The sequence below is a fragment of the Vespa mandarinia genome, chromosome 3 (genome assembly GCF_050613455.1).
Source record: "Vespa mandarinia isolate Hongniang chromosome 3, ASM5061345v1, whole genome shotgun sequence".
NCBI lineage: Eukaryota > Metazoa > Arthropoda > Insecta > Hymenoptera > Vespidae > Vespa > Vespa mandarinia.
In genome coordinates, this window is record NC_140812.1 from 1400001 (window position 1) to 1412366 (window position 12366).

Sequence of the window (12366 nt, forward strand, 5' to 3'; positions counted from 1 at the left end):
AATGTCCGAAAGATCGATGATCGTCTGAACGTATTCCTTTCATGAATCACGAATGTCCTAAGTATTCTAAATCTAAGCAATAAAAGAAATGAGAATGTATAATGTCTTCGGTGTTGTCTGAACGACGAAACAAAATAAAATAATTTGATCGAATACTCAAAGAGTTTAATTAAAATTTGACTTTGACATGGTAAGAAAAATAAGAGATTTTTATTAACAATCTTAATTTAAATTGAAATGATCTATCTTATGTGAAAACGAAAAAAAAAAGATGGCTCATCCAATAACCAAAATGTAAATATGAAATATCATTGGATTCTTTTTTTTTTTTTCAAACATATTTCTCCATAGATTTTTATCAGCGATAAATAAAATCTATTAAAGATAAATAATAATTATATATAAAAATATTTATGATTAATCATAAAGTATTGAAACTAACGAAAGATATCAGATGTCCTTGGGGCGATATATAATATAAATACGATAGTCCCATATGAACTTTGGGTCTTATCAATGTGATATCATCGAACTATTATGTGATAATAAAGAATATACAAAAGTCTTTAACGATCAATGATATAGATAGATAAATCGTAGATAATATACGTTATAGAAAAAATGATTAAATATAGTTAGTTAATTAGAAATCAACGAGTGATCACTGAATGAATTGATTTACAAATAAGTGTCGTTTTATTATAATAATAGATTCGTTATTTATAACGAAACACTTATTTATAAATAAATCCTAAAAGATTTATTCATGATTAAGTTGTTGAAATAGAACATACATAACCATTCGATCTTTTTAATTATCTAAAGAATGATCTATGAAGAACTAGGAGTTTAATGTTTAGCGTGTCAAAGCAAAGCTTACGGTGTAACGTCGAGTACAATAATAGTCTTCCGTAAAGCATACAAGCCCGTCGTAAAACACGAAGAACGGTCTGTTCGTCCGGTGAGAAGCGGCAATATATCCGCTTCTATCTAGTTTTCCATCGCCTCGATCGGTCACGATAGATCGTCGTCAAAGTGATACGACCCACGCTTCATGGGTCACGACATCTCGCGTTTCTCTTACGACCGGTTCGAAAACTCACCGCATACATGACTTTCTGTTATACGTCTGACAGTTTCCTTCGATTCTTTGAATCTTCTTCCTTTTTTTCTTTTATTTATAATAGTTATATATAGATCAGTCAAGATTTGAAATATTTATAATCAATATTAAAACGATTTACCATCGAATAAGTTAAATAAAATTTTTCTTCTTTTATGTATTAATGTAATACTTATTCGTTCATAAATTAATAATTTTTTCTTTCGCTTACTATTTGTTATATGTTGTAAAAAAAAAAAAAAATAGAAAGTTCATTTTTCGTTCGAAATATTTTTCTTCTTTCGAAAAATTTGAAATATTTATAATAAATATTAAAACGATTTACCATCGAATAAGTTAAATAAAATTTTTCTTCTTTTATGTATTAATGTAATACTTATTCGTTCATAAATGAATAATTTTTTCTTTCGCTTACTATTTATTATATATTGTAAAAAAAAACAAAATAGTTCGTTCTTCGTTCGAATTGATTAAACATCTCGAAATAATTTTCGAACGTAGAAGAAACGTTTTAAACGAAAATCATTAACTAGAAATCGACGAATGTCCTAGGATCGATGAAAAACGTGTCTCGACGAGTTTGTAAAAAGGGGATTGGATACTTCGGGATATGGTGGTTGAACGAGCGGTACATACATGGAGGAGTGCGTGATGTCACTGATGACTTATGGTCATCATAAATCAAGCCATTGAATTTCACAGTGTCGATATTTCGCCGTACCCCTCGCAACGTTCTATTCTCCACCCTATCTCTCCCTTGGGAAGCATCGTTACCAAGGGATGTGAAAAAGGTATCCTTCGATTTTTACAAATCTTCGTTTCTATGAAAAAAAAAAGAAAAACAAAAAAAAACAAAAATGAATAAATAAATAAATAAATAAATAAATAAATAAAAGACAATCAAAAAAAAACAAAGAAGAAGAAAAATAAGAAAATCGAACAAGTCGAAAAATTTCTTTTTCTTGTCTTTATAAAGCCGATAGTGATATACCTACTTTCTCGTTATCATTTGGTTCCCCTATCTCTTTTTTCATTTTACTTTATTTCATTTATTTATTTATTTTTTTTTTCTTCTTGTTTTTAATACCTCATCAAAGAAATATAAAGAAAGATTATAAGAAAAATATTAGTCTTTTGATAAAATCGATCGTAGAACGAATCTGTAACGTAAAGAAAAATTAAGTGAAAACGAAATCAGATAAGAATTTTATTCAAGAGAGACAGAGAGAAAGTAAGAGAGAGAGAGAGAGAGAGAGAGAGAGAGAGAGAGACAGAGAGACAAAGAGAACAGGTCATGCAGGTATTATCGTGGTCGAACTATCCATTCAATAGGCGCTTCGTTATGTAATCTGTTCGCACTCAAATAACGTTATTACACTTCGTTACCTACTACGTTGCCCAGCCACTTTTTCAACGTTCACAACGATAGATGCGCTAACGGTGTCAATTGATGATACTCCAAACGAAATTGGCGATCACGAGGACATAACCATTCGAAAGAACCACTCATACCGTGTAACAACATGAAATACATTCAACGAATCGCGATACCTTTTCAACGGGAAATATTTTACAGTAACGAGTAAACCGAGCACGGGTATCACATTTTCAATGTCGCATTAGAAATACCTAATGGTTAACAAATCGAATGTTAAGTTCGAATACTTTTGGGAGTTTTCGGAGGAAAATATATGGGTACAGGTGCAAAACAAGTTTTACAAGAAAAATGCCACGTAGACCGTATCGTCAATTGTTAAATAGTCGCAAAAAATGTGTTCACTTTTTGTTGTTGTTGTTGTTGTTGTCGTGTGCTCGTAAATGTATCCATTTTCCCGACGTAACGTCGATATGACGATGCAAATCGAATTTCCATTTGATTTTTCAAGAGAACAGTTGAGATGGTTACGAAAAAAAAAAAAAAAAAGAAAAAAAGATAGAAAAAAAGGAAAAGAGAAAAAGGAAGAAAGAAAGAAATGGAAGAAAAACGAATTGGAAAGAATTTTTTTCTTTTCTTTCCCTCCTTCCTTCCCCTCCCCACCTTCCCCCAAAGAAATGATCATTCGTTGTCAAAAGTGACAATGAGTGAGCGAAACGAAAAGAATTCATTTTTGGAACGAAACATTAAAGTTATCGCGACATCGATGCAATAAATACAGAATATGTCTTTGTGAGTTTTGAAATTGAAAATGAAGATAGTCAGATGCAAGAAGATTCAAGGGATAAGTGATAAAGTGGGAGTGGGGAGTGTGGGGGGAGGTCGGAGAGTCGTGATGAGGGATGACAAAACAAAAGAGAAAAAAGAGGACTAGAAAAAGAAAAAAAAAAAAAAAAAAAAAAAAAGAAAAACACGAACTATTTTCGTGAAGCAATACCTATGGCCCGGGAAGAACGTCCCAGTCGAATTTAGAGTGAGTTCTTGCAGCTTCAGTTCTATCCTCGGATGTTTCGAGGCTCCTGAGGTCGAAATGAGACGGATTTCTCGATGTTCGAGGAAGTCGGCTACTCAAGAAGAGCACTGGGCTATCGGGTTTGCGGTGTAACCGGACGCGGAAGCTCGTCGAACAGCCGCTTCTCTCTTCTCCTTTCTCTTTCTCTCTCTCTCTCTCTCTCTCTCTCTCTATCTCTCTCTATCTCTCTCTCTTTCTCTATCTTTCTCGCGCGCTTGTTCGTTCGCTCTCTTAGTTCTGGCTCCTCTTATTTCGAAAGATTTCCCTCGATGCTCATTGCCTTCTCCCTCAACGCCAACTCGTTCCTAAGTTCTGAGATCCCGGCTTATCTCTTTTCTCTCTTCGAAAACCACCCCTTCTTACACTCTTCTTCTTTCTTCGTCATTCGTGTGCTCTTCAATGCTAGTGTGCGTTACCACTCTTCATAAGAGAGCAAAAGAGAGAGAGAGAGAGAGAGAAAGAGAGAAAGCATTGGATTTCTTTTCGTTCGTTCGAGCTAACGCTTTTCAGCTCTTTAACTCCAACGATTGGCCCCATAGTGTTACCAACCACTCTCACCGTTCCGATTTTCTAACGCGGGCCACGCCTACATCTAGTAAATTCGTTTCCTTAATGATTAGAACCGATTTCTCGGACCCTCGAACGCGTCGTTAATCGTCCGCTTAAGAATATTTTCGAATGGATCATGAACATTAGTGTGATTTGTTGTAACTAGTAACTTTCCAACGTCATTAGTTACGTTTTCTATGCACGTGATTAGCTACTTCAATACGACTTTACGAAGCGGTAATTCGATGCCATACTATTAGGAACTAGAAAAGGGGGATGTTCGAGTTTCCTATACATTCACTGCATGGGATTAATGAAATATCCCTATCCTTTTTCCCTCTTTTTCACTCACTATACTTATTACAGGCGTTACTTAGAATTTAAGGGATTAGAAGGCTTATCTGAGGATTACATTGCACGTGCGATTTCATATTATACGTCGAAATCATTTTTCATGATATTGATTATTTCATACGATCAATATTCTTAATGTTTTAATCATTATTAATATCAAGGTGAAAGGAAATATCAAATTTCAAATTCAACTTCGAAATCATTTCTCGTGATATAAATTATTTCATACGATCGATTTACGTCAAATATTCTAATTTCTATTAATATCGTTGAAAGAAAAAAAAAAAAGCAAAAAAAAAAAGAAAAGAAAATAACATTTGTATCAAATAAAAACAAAAGAATAATCGACTTTGATATTAATAAATTTCTTATTGTTGTTCGAAATTTTTTAAATTTTACGTACAAAAACGAGAATCCTTTTTTACTTCTCAATAGGATATAGACTTCATTAAAAAATTCAAAGACAAATCCTTGATTTTCTTTTTTACGTAATCGAAAGATTTTATGAATAGGGAAATCTAAAATAGAATAATGCATTTCCTTGGAAAATGTCCTCGATTTCGAATAATTTCCATGGTAGAATGCGCTTCCTGAACATCTTCAACGACCCTTTCGTGCCTCGAACGCATCTTCCACGTTGGAATTTTCACACGCTCGAGAAGGTAGAAACAAAGAGGCGGCCTTGAGGATTTCGGCAAAGGAGAAGAGGAGGAGAAGGATGCCACAAGGGTGGGTGACAATGTCTCGCGATCTATCCGCGCGCATTGTGCTGTCTCTAACCCTCTAACCCCATCCCTCTCCAACGAGTTCGAAGCATCTCGACAGACAGAACGCGGTAAGAGATCCTACCTAGATCTTGGACAGATTCTCGGAGTATAGAACGCTCTAGATTCTAGAAATTCTATTTCTGAGTCTCTTCGTACATTTCTCTATCTATCTAGGTATCTCTTTTTCATTTAACTTAAAATTGGATTGCAGATTACACATTGAATGAAATTGCACGATTAAAGAACCGACTTGTTAACAGAAAAAAAAAAAAAAAAAAAAAAAAAGGAAAAAGAAAAAGAAAAGAAAGAAATAGATATAGATTGAATTTAGAACGAATTATTTATTATCCAATTGAAAGAATTAAAATAAAAATCAAATGTAAACGAATTAAATCTATAGTAAGAAAAAGTTTTCATTCTTTCGTAAGAATAGATCCATACGTATATATCCTCAAATATCCAATAAATGTATTAATTAAAAATGAGGGAAATGAATTGTGTAATAAACGAAGTGGAAAAAAGGGGAATCATTCGTTAGATATGATCGATAAATAAAAATAAATATTATAGAGTATAGACAAAATAAAAGAAAAATTGTAAAAATTCATTAAAGTCATATCGTATTACGGGGATAATAAATTACGAACATGAAAGTTGATGAATTTAGAAAATCTCGTACTATTAAATTATTTAAAAAATCTTTAATATCCGCGATAACTCTTTACCTCTCTTTCTATTTCTCTCGTTGTTCAACAGATATTTTCCATCGTTCGCAACTGAACTTTTCTTTTTTTTTTTTTTTTTTTTTTTTTTAATATTTACTAAAAAATGCAACGTAGAAATTTTTCGAGCGGCTATTAACACGTCGATCATTCTTCAAATAACCGTCGACTTTCATTTCTCTCAAGTAAATTCTATTTATGGAAGAGAGAATGTGGAACGCAAAGTTGTATAACGCTCGGCTCTCAATATTCCAAAAGAAACGAAATGTTAGCGAGTTGACCTATGACCTGTTTCAATATCACTGTAAGATATTGGCATCTCGTAGCTGCAGGAATAACGCCTATAGTTTTCTTTGGACGAAAGAGCATAGCAATTAAAAAAATATGTCACGTCTTACGTTCTTTTGATTGATAAAAATATCACAATCATATTTATCTTTGATATCCTTGATAACAACTTAAAATTTCAACGACATTGTCAATACATATTTTTTCTTTCAAATATTTATTAATTATTAAATCATTTAAAAAAATCATTACAAAAACTTATCATTATTTACGTATCGTTACAAATAATTATTATAACTTATCAATGTAATGACGATTAAAATAAATGAAAAAGATATGAGGATTTGTTATGTCAAGATAATTATATTGAATGATTTATTCGTCAAGATGTCTCGAAATTTACAATTATAAGATGTGCCAGAAGGGAAAGATGATAAGAAAATAAAATGAGGATCTCATGATATCGAATGATCGTAATTTAATACACGGGATTAACTCCGTTAGAAATCGTAGGAGAAAATTAATATCGCAAGCTTTTGGAAAGCAGCAGCCTGTCGTCGAATATTCTGCACGCTTCCACAGATTAGGGGTAGGTACTAATTACGATTACCGACCGACATCGGGACGCGCTGACAGGTCCGTCCAAGCGTGTTTGTCTTCTCGTGACATCTGTCGAATCGGGGTGGCTCATACGCGACATGAGAAGAATGAAGGGTGGAAACAAAATGAGACCGAGGAAAGTGCACGGACGCAGTCATACACATAAACGCACACACATACACACAGATACACACACACACACATATATATATATATATATATACTGATACATGTACATATATATAAGCACGCATACACGTACGAGCTTGCAGAGATATATGAGCGCGCAAACATATACAAGGAACAAGTTCGTATACTTCTATGTTTCGTACGTATGCGTAATGGAAAAGGAGAAAAAGAGAGGGTTGAAGGTGGTTGAGAGTTAGAGAGATCCGGGTAAATGAAAAGCAGTAAGCCGAGATGAACGTGTTTAGGGGATGCTTGTATTTGAGAAAGGCACGTGACCACAGCTAGCAGACTATGCCAGCTGCGAAAAGGCTTCTTCTTTCTCCGTTTATCTGTCTATCTATTTGTCTTTTTCTCTCTCTCTCTCTCTCTCTCTCTCTTTTCTCTCTTTCTCTCTATTTCTTCTTCTCCCTCTCTTCGTTTTATATTGACTGTTTATCCCAGCAATCATATCAGTAAATACGGCGCACGATTAAAAGCAACATATAACTCGACCGTTTTTGACATGTGCAACAGCACGAAAAACGTAACGCGAATTGTTCGATTAGAAAGAATGAAGAAGAGCGAGAAGGGAAAGAAAGGAAGAATGGGATATTGTTTCATTACAACTCGTTTCAGTATCGGTTCTAGTCCACAGTTCCGACGTGGATCGGAGAACAAATAGAAAAAAGAAAAGTGTGTGAGAGAGAGAGAGAGAGAGAGAGAGAGAGAGAGAGAGAGAGAGAATGATAAACTTTCGTAGTTGGAAACTTGCGAGAACTTTTGTATCGATTGATTCGTTCTAACATGATGTTTTTTGTTAACCCTTTTCATGATATACATTAAAACAAAAGTTTGCAAACGTTCACTTACGAAATTGTTGCTTTTAGGACGATTAAAATTTGTAAAAGGGAAAAATCGTACGAACATCATACGAACACGAAAAAAATTCTCAAGAACATTTTTCTTCAATTAAGAAATTTACGAGTTAACGAGATAGTGTAAAGTTAGTACGTGTTGCGTACGTCCAATCAGTTACGGGAGTTTGCCTTTTCGCCCGAAATTTATATCCTTTATTCTAACCGCGATCTCGACACAAAAGAAACTCGAAAACCAAAGGGAACGGCATCGGACGGACTTTTACGAGACAGACGTCTTGCGGGACAAGTTATACCATAAATTACGACCTAAAATGCGCGGTAAGTGGATCCAAGAATCTGCATACGAAAGGACCGAGGAAAAGAATCGCGAGCTCGATTCGTTAATCCGCCGTTTGTCGTAGAATCGGTTGACTGCTGACATGCAAAAGAAAAAGAATGAAAAAAGGAAAGAGAAAAGAGAAAGGGAGAGAGAGAGAGAGAGAGAGAGAGAGAGAGAGAGAGAGAGAGAGAATGAGAAAGAAAGAAATATAAGAAGAAAAAAAGAAACAAAGAGATAAAAAGAGCGAGTGAAAAGAAACGAGAAAAAAGTATGAGAAAGAGAGAGAGAGAGAGAGAGAGAAATACGTATGCTACAGAGAAAAAGAGAAAGAGAGACATATGGTATATAGAAAGAGTGAAGAAGATAGAGACAGAGAAACATGGAGAAGGAAGGAAAGGAACTCGTTTGTTCGTTGATTCCTCTTTGCATTCGACGGAGAAACGAAGCCACCACAAATAACTCGGCGCTATCTGTAAACTACGAGAGGGACGCTTTGTGCGCGCGCGCCGCTTGAGGCTTACGTCGCCGTCGACTACGAGCTCTATAATCGTAAAAGCGAGAAGCTTTTTATTTTCCCCTACTCTCATACCGCAACTCGCGCGAGCCGAGGGATAGACGGCAGCAAGAGATAAAACGTGTGGCCCTCTCTGACCCTCTCTGATCTTTCGAAATGCTTCGCCATCCTCATGGAAAATAGAAAGGAGAAATTAACTGCAATCGAAGATCAAAAAGATCCATTTGGATCGAGTATTCTCGTAGAATTTCTCTTAGTTAACTAAGAAAAATTTCAAATTTCAATGCTTAATCTTTTGTTAAATATATATATGTTATGTATATATAAATATTTTCTTTGCTTTCTTTGTTTTTTTTTTTTTTTTTTTTTTTTTTTAATATTTCTCTTTAAAATATTTATTTAATAAGCGGAACTTTTTTTTAATTTATTTAAGTTTATATTTTTAATCACACGTTTATTATATATTAAGCTTATATTTTTTTTTTATTTAAATTAATCAACTTGCCTGTAAATTTTTGCTTAAATTTTTGCTTGTCAATGTTTGTGCCTATAAAGTTATTACTTTTATTATTTTATTTTATTTCGACGATTATTCATTTGTTTTTCTCTTTTATTTATTTATTTTTTTTTTTTTTTTTTTTTTTTTTTTTTTTAATTCATTTCCTTTTTGTTTCACGAAATTTGTCTCGATTCGACTTTTCATCAAAGTCCCGAATATATAACGATCGAATGAAATAAAATCTCAAAGAAATCGATGGAATCAAAGAAAAAAGAAAAAAAAAAAAAAGAAATGAATTAAAAGTCCGCGCAAGAATGCGTAAACGATGACATTAGGCTAAGAGAGAGAGAGAGAGAGAGAGAGAGAGAGAGAGAAAGAGAGAGTGAGCTACATAAGATCGATAGAAAGAGAGTAAAGGTGTACGGTGTAAGCGCACACATCTTCGGGGTATCGAGTAAGGGTTTTACACGCGGCTTAACAGTCGATGGTTATAAGTCGCGAGTAAATATTGTGCCGGTAAACAGCAGCAGTAGTAGCAACAGCAGTAGCAGTAGAAGCAGAAGCAGAAGCAGGAGTAGATCCAAAAAGCCTTGCGGGGCTAGGTAGTCGACGCGAGCAGCCTGAAAGGGGTTGACTAGGGACGGTGGTAGGGATGTTAGTGGTGGTTTACACGTGCCAGTATTTACGGACAGAAAGACGCCAAACGAAGAAGGGTGGATGGATCCAAAAGGCTTATGTTCACTCTCGACGGTCTATCATCGGTTACCTACCCCCATTTTACCCCTACTTTTCATCCCTCTCTCATCTTCAACCCTTACTTTCGTACCATTCTAAAAGCAACGCTATTTTCAATGAGAGTTTTCGTAATCTCTCTCTCTCTCTCTCTCTCTCTCTCTCTCTCTCTTACTCTGGTTTACTCTTTCTCTTTCTCTCTTTCTCTCTATCTCACTATCTATCCTACTATCTCTCTTTTTCTTTTGATTTTCGGATGGTTCTCTTCTCAAGCTCGAAGTCATGATCTTTCACATGTTTAATGGCATGAAACGCCCGACGTGGCTTGTCACGTTTAATAAGGACGCTAACAACAGTAATTCGCCGATGCCGCGGCAAAGATGCGCACGGTATGCAGAGCTCGGTTAATGACGAACGCCGAGAGAATATATTAAACTGCACACTGCTGCACCTTCTCCTTCTCTTTTTCATACTCTCTCTCTCTCTCTCTCTCTCTCTCTCTCTTTCTCACTCTCACTCTCGCTCTAGCTCTTTCTTTCTCATTGTCTATCTCATATACGAGTATACATATGTTCTATTAATTTTGTCCGAACGTCGAGTAATTACTTTCGAAAAATTCCATGTCATCGAAAATTAACATATGTATTCATATGTTGATTATATCATAAAAGAACATTGTTTATTTTCATGAATTGATAGATTAAATTTCACGAAAATTAGTTACTCTTTATCGAAACAATATCGAGGTGTCCAAGTGTGAAACGTAAGAAGTAGCTATTTGTAAAATATGAGAATAATTCGAAAAATTTTCACCGACGTTCTAGCTATCTTCGATATTCCATTGTATAGAAAAAGAAAGGGAGAAGCAGCTAGAAAGAAAGAAAGAGAGAGAGAGAGAGAGAGAGAGAACGAGACTTTTTAAGCTCACAGGGATGTACTTTACTCGAGCTGAAATCTTCTGGAAGTGAAGGCAATTGCGAGGGATGAATAAGGGCCAAAAAGGAGAAGAAGAAGAAGCCAACCAGCCACACGGATACGTGTATTTAGAGTATCTCGTGCACGTCACGCGATATAACCCTCGACGAGGAGCTATTCAAACAACTCGAAAAGCATAAAACACTTTTCTCTCTCACACTCCTACGTTTCTTGCTGTCTCTCTCTCTCTCTCTCTCTTCTTTCTCTCTCTCTCTCTCTCTCTCTCTCTTTATCTCTATCTTTCTCTATCTCTATCTCTATCTCTATCTCTCCGTACGAACTCAAAACGAACGAGTTCCTCCTTGCACACATCGCTGGACTACTCCGGATATACTACTTCGTATCCGTAGGACAAATATACTCCGCTAGTTAGTGCTACCGCAAACATTGATATCCGTGTTATGTGCACTTCGTCCCGGGAGAAAGGAAAGAGAAAATCAGGTACTTCGCTCAGGAACGCTTCTGAGACTACAAAGTAACATTCTCGATGTTCTACTCGAATTACAATACATATCGTGTGATTATAACTAACGTGAACATTCATATTTTGTTTTCGTTAAAAATATATTTCTCTCGATTTCTAAGATATATCGAAGAAAATGCAATGATACGATTTTTTTTTCCTTAATTTTCATTTAATTTTGATAAACAATGATAATAATATAATCATTGACGGCTATGGAAGAAAATTAAATCGTTATTAAACTTTAGTATCGTTGTTATTGATTTTGAATTTTTCGAAATCAAATAAAAAATAATTACTAATATCGTAGAAATATTATTTTGGAAAAATACGAAAGAAAATTGACATGTAACAAAGGGGAAAAACGAAGATACAAAGGGAACTAGTATAGTATTCTTGTATCGTTGTCGCGTAGGGAAAAAAGTCCGAAAGTGCATTGTTCTTTGCGCGTTTTCGTTCGTGCTGGTGGTGTATACGTGACCGAAATGATCTAAACAAAAATACACGATACAGGGAAAAGAGGAAGAGAACAAAAGGAAAAAAGAAAGAAAGAGAAAGAAAGAAATCAAGAAAAAAATAGTGATAGAGATAAAGAGAGAGAGAGAGAGAGAGAGAGAGAGAGAGAGAGAGAGAGAGAGAGAAGAAAAATAAGAAGAAAAAGGAAGGAGGAAAAAAAAAGAAGCACGAGAATTCGAGCTCTCAAAAGATCAGATAATATCGCCATGTGCTTTTACGATTTTACCATAGACAACAATAGTACGTTCATGGATTTCTCTTGTGTTTTTAGACCAACTCGATCGGATGCCGCGTACGCTCGCGAGATATTCGAATTTACGGAGTACGAGGATGCGCGGAGTACAAAGTCTCGGTGAGCAAATATGCCGATCTAGAAAGACGAGGATTGGTAAGAAAAGGTTCAACATGGTAAAAGGTAAGGGGTTTTTGCCAGAAAAGAAGAAAGGCGTGCG

The 12366-nt window shown here is 35.0% G+C and overlaps 2 protein-coding genes across 3 annotated transcripts in view; one reads left to right on the top strand and one right to left on the bottom strand.

Moving 5' to 3' along the window:
• Ten-m (teneurin transmembrane protein Ten-m) overlaps positions 1–12366 on the bottom strand; it is a 433320-nt gene that overhangs the window by 381915 nt on the left and 39039 nt on the right. The gene's annotated exons all lie outside the window — the stretch shown is intronic.
• The window catches only part of LOC146873096 (uncharacterized), a 74084-nt gene that overhangs the window by 32242 nt on the left and 29476 nt on the right, over positions 1–12366 (top strand). The window contains exon 2 of one of the 2 annotated variants that reach the window (XM_085655985.1): positions 12186–12329. The exons of the other annotated variant lie outside the window; for it this stretch is intronic. Within the exon in view, the coding sequence (XP_085512111.1) occupies positions 12200–12329 (130 nt within the window). The 5' untranslated portion in view covers positions 12186–12199. The remainder of the gene's footprint in view (positions 1–12185; positions 12330–12366) is intronic. 2 annotated transcript variants of the gene reach the window in all.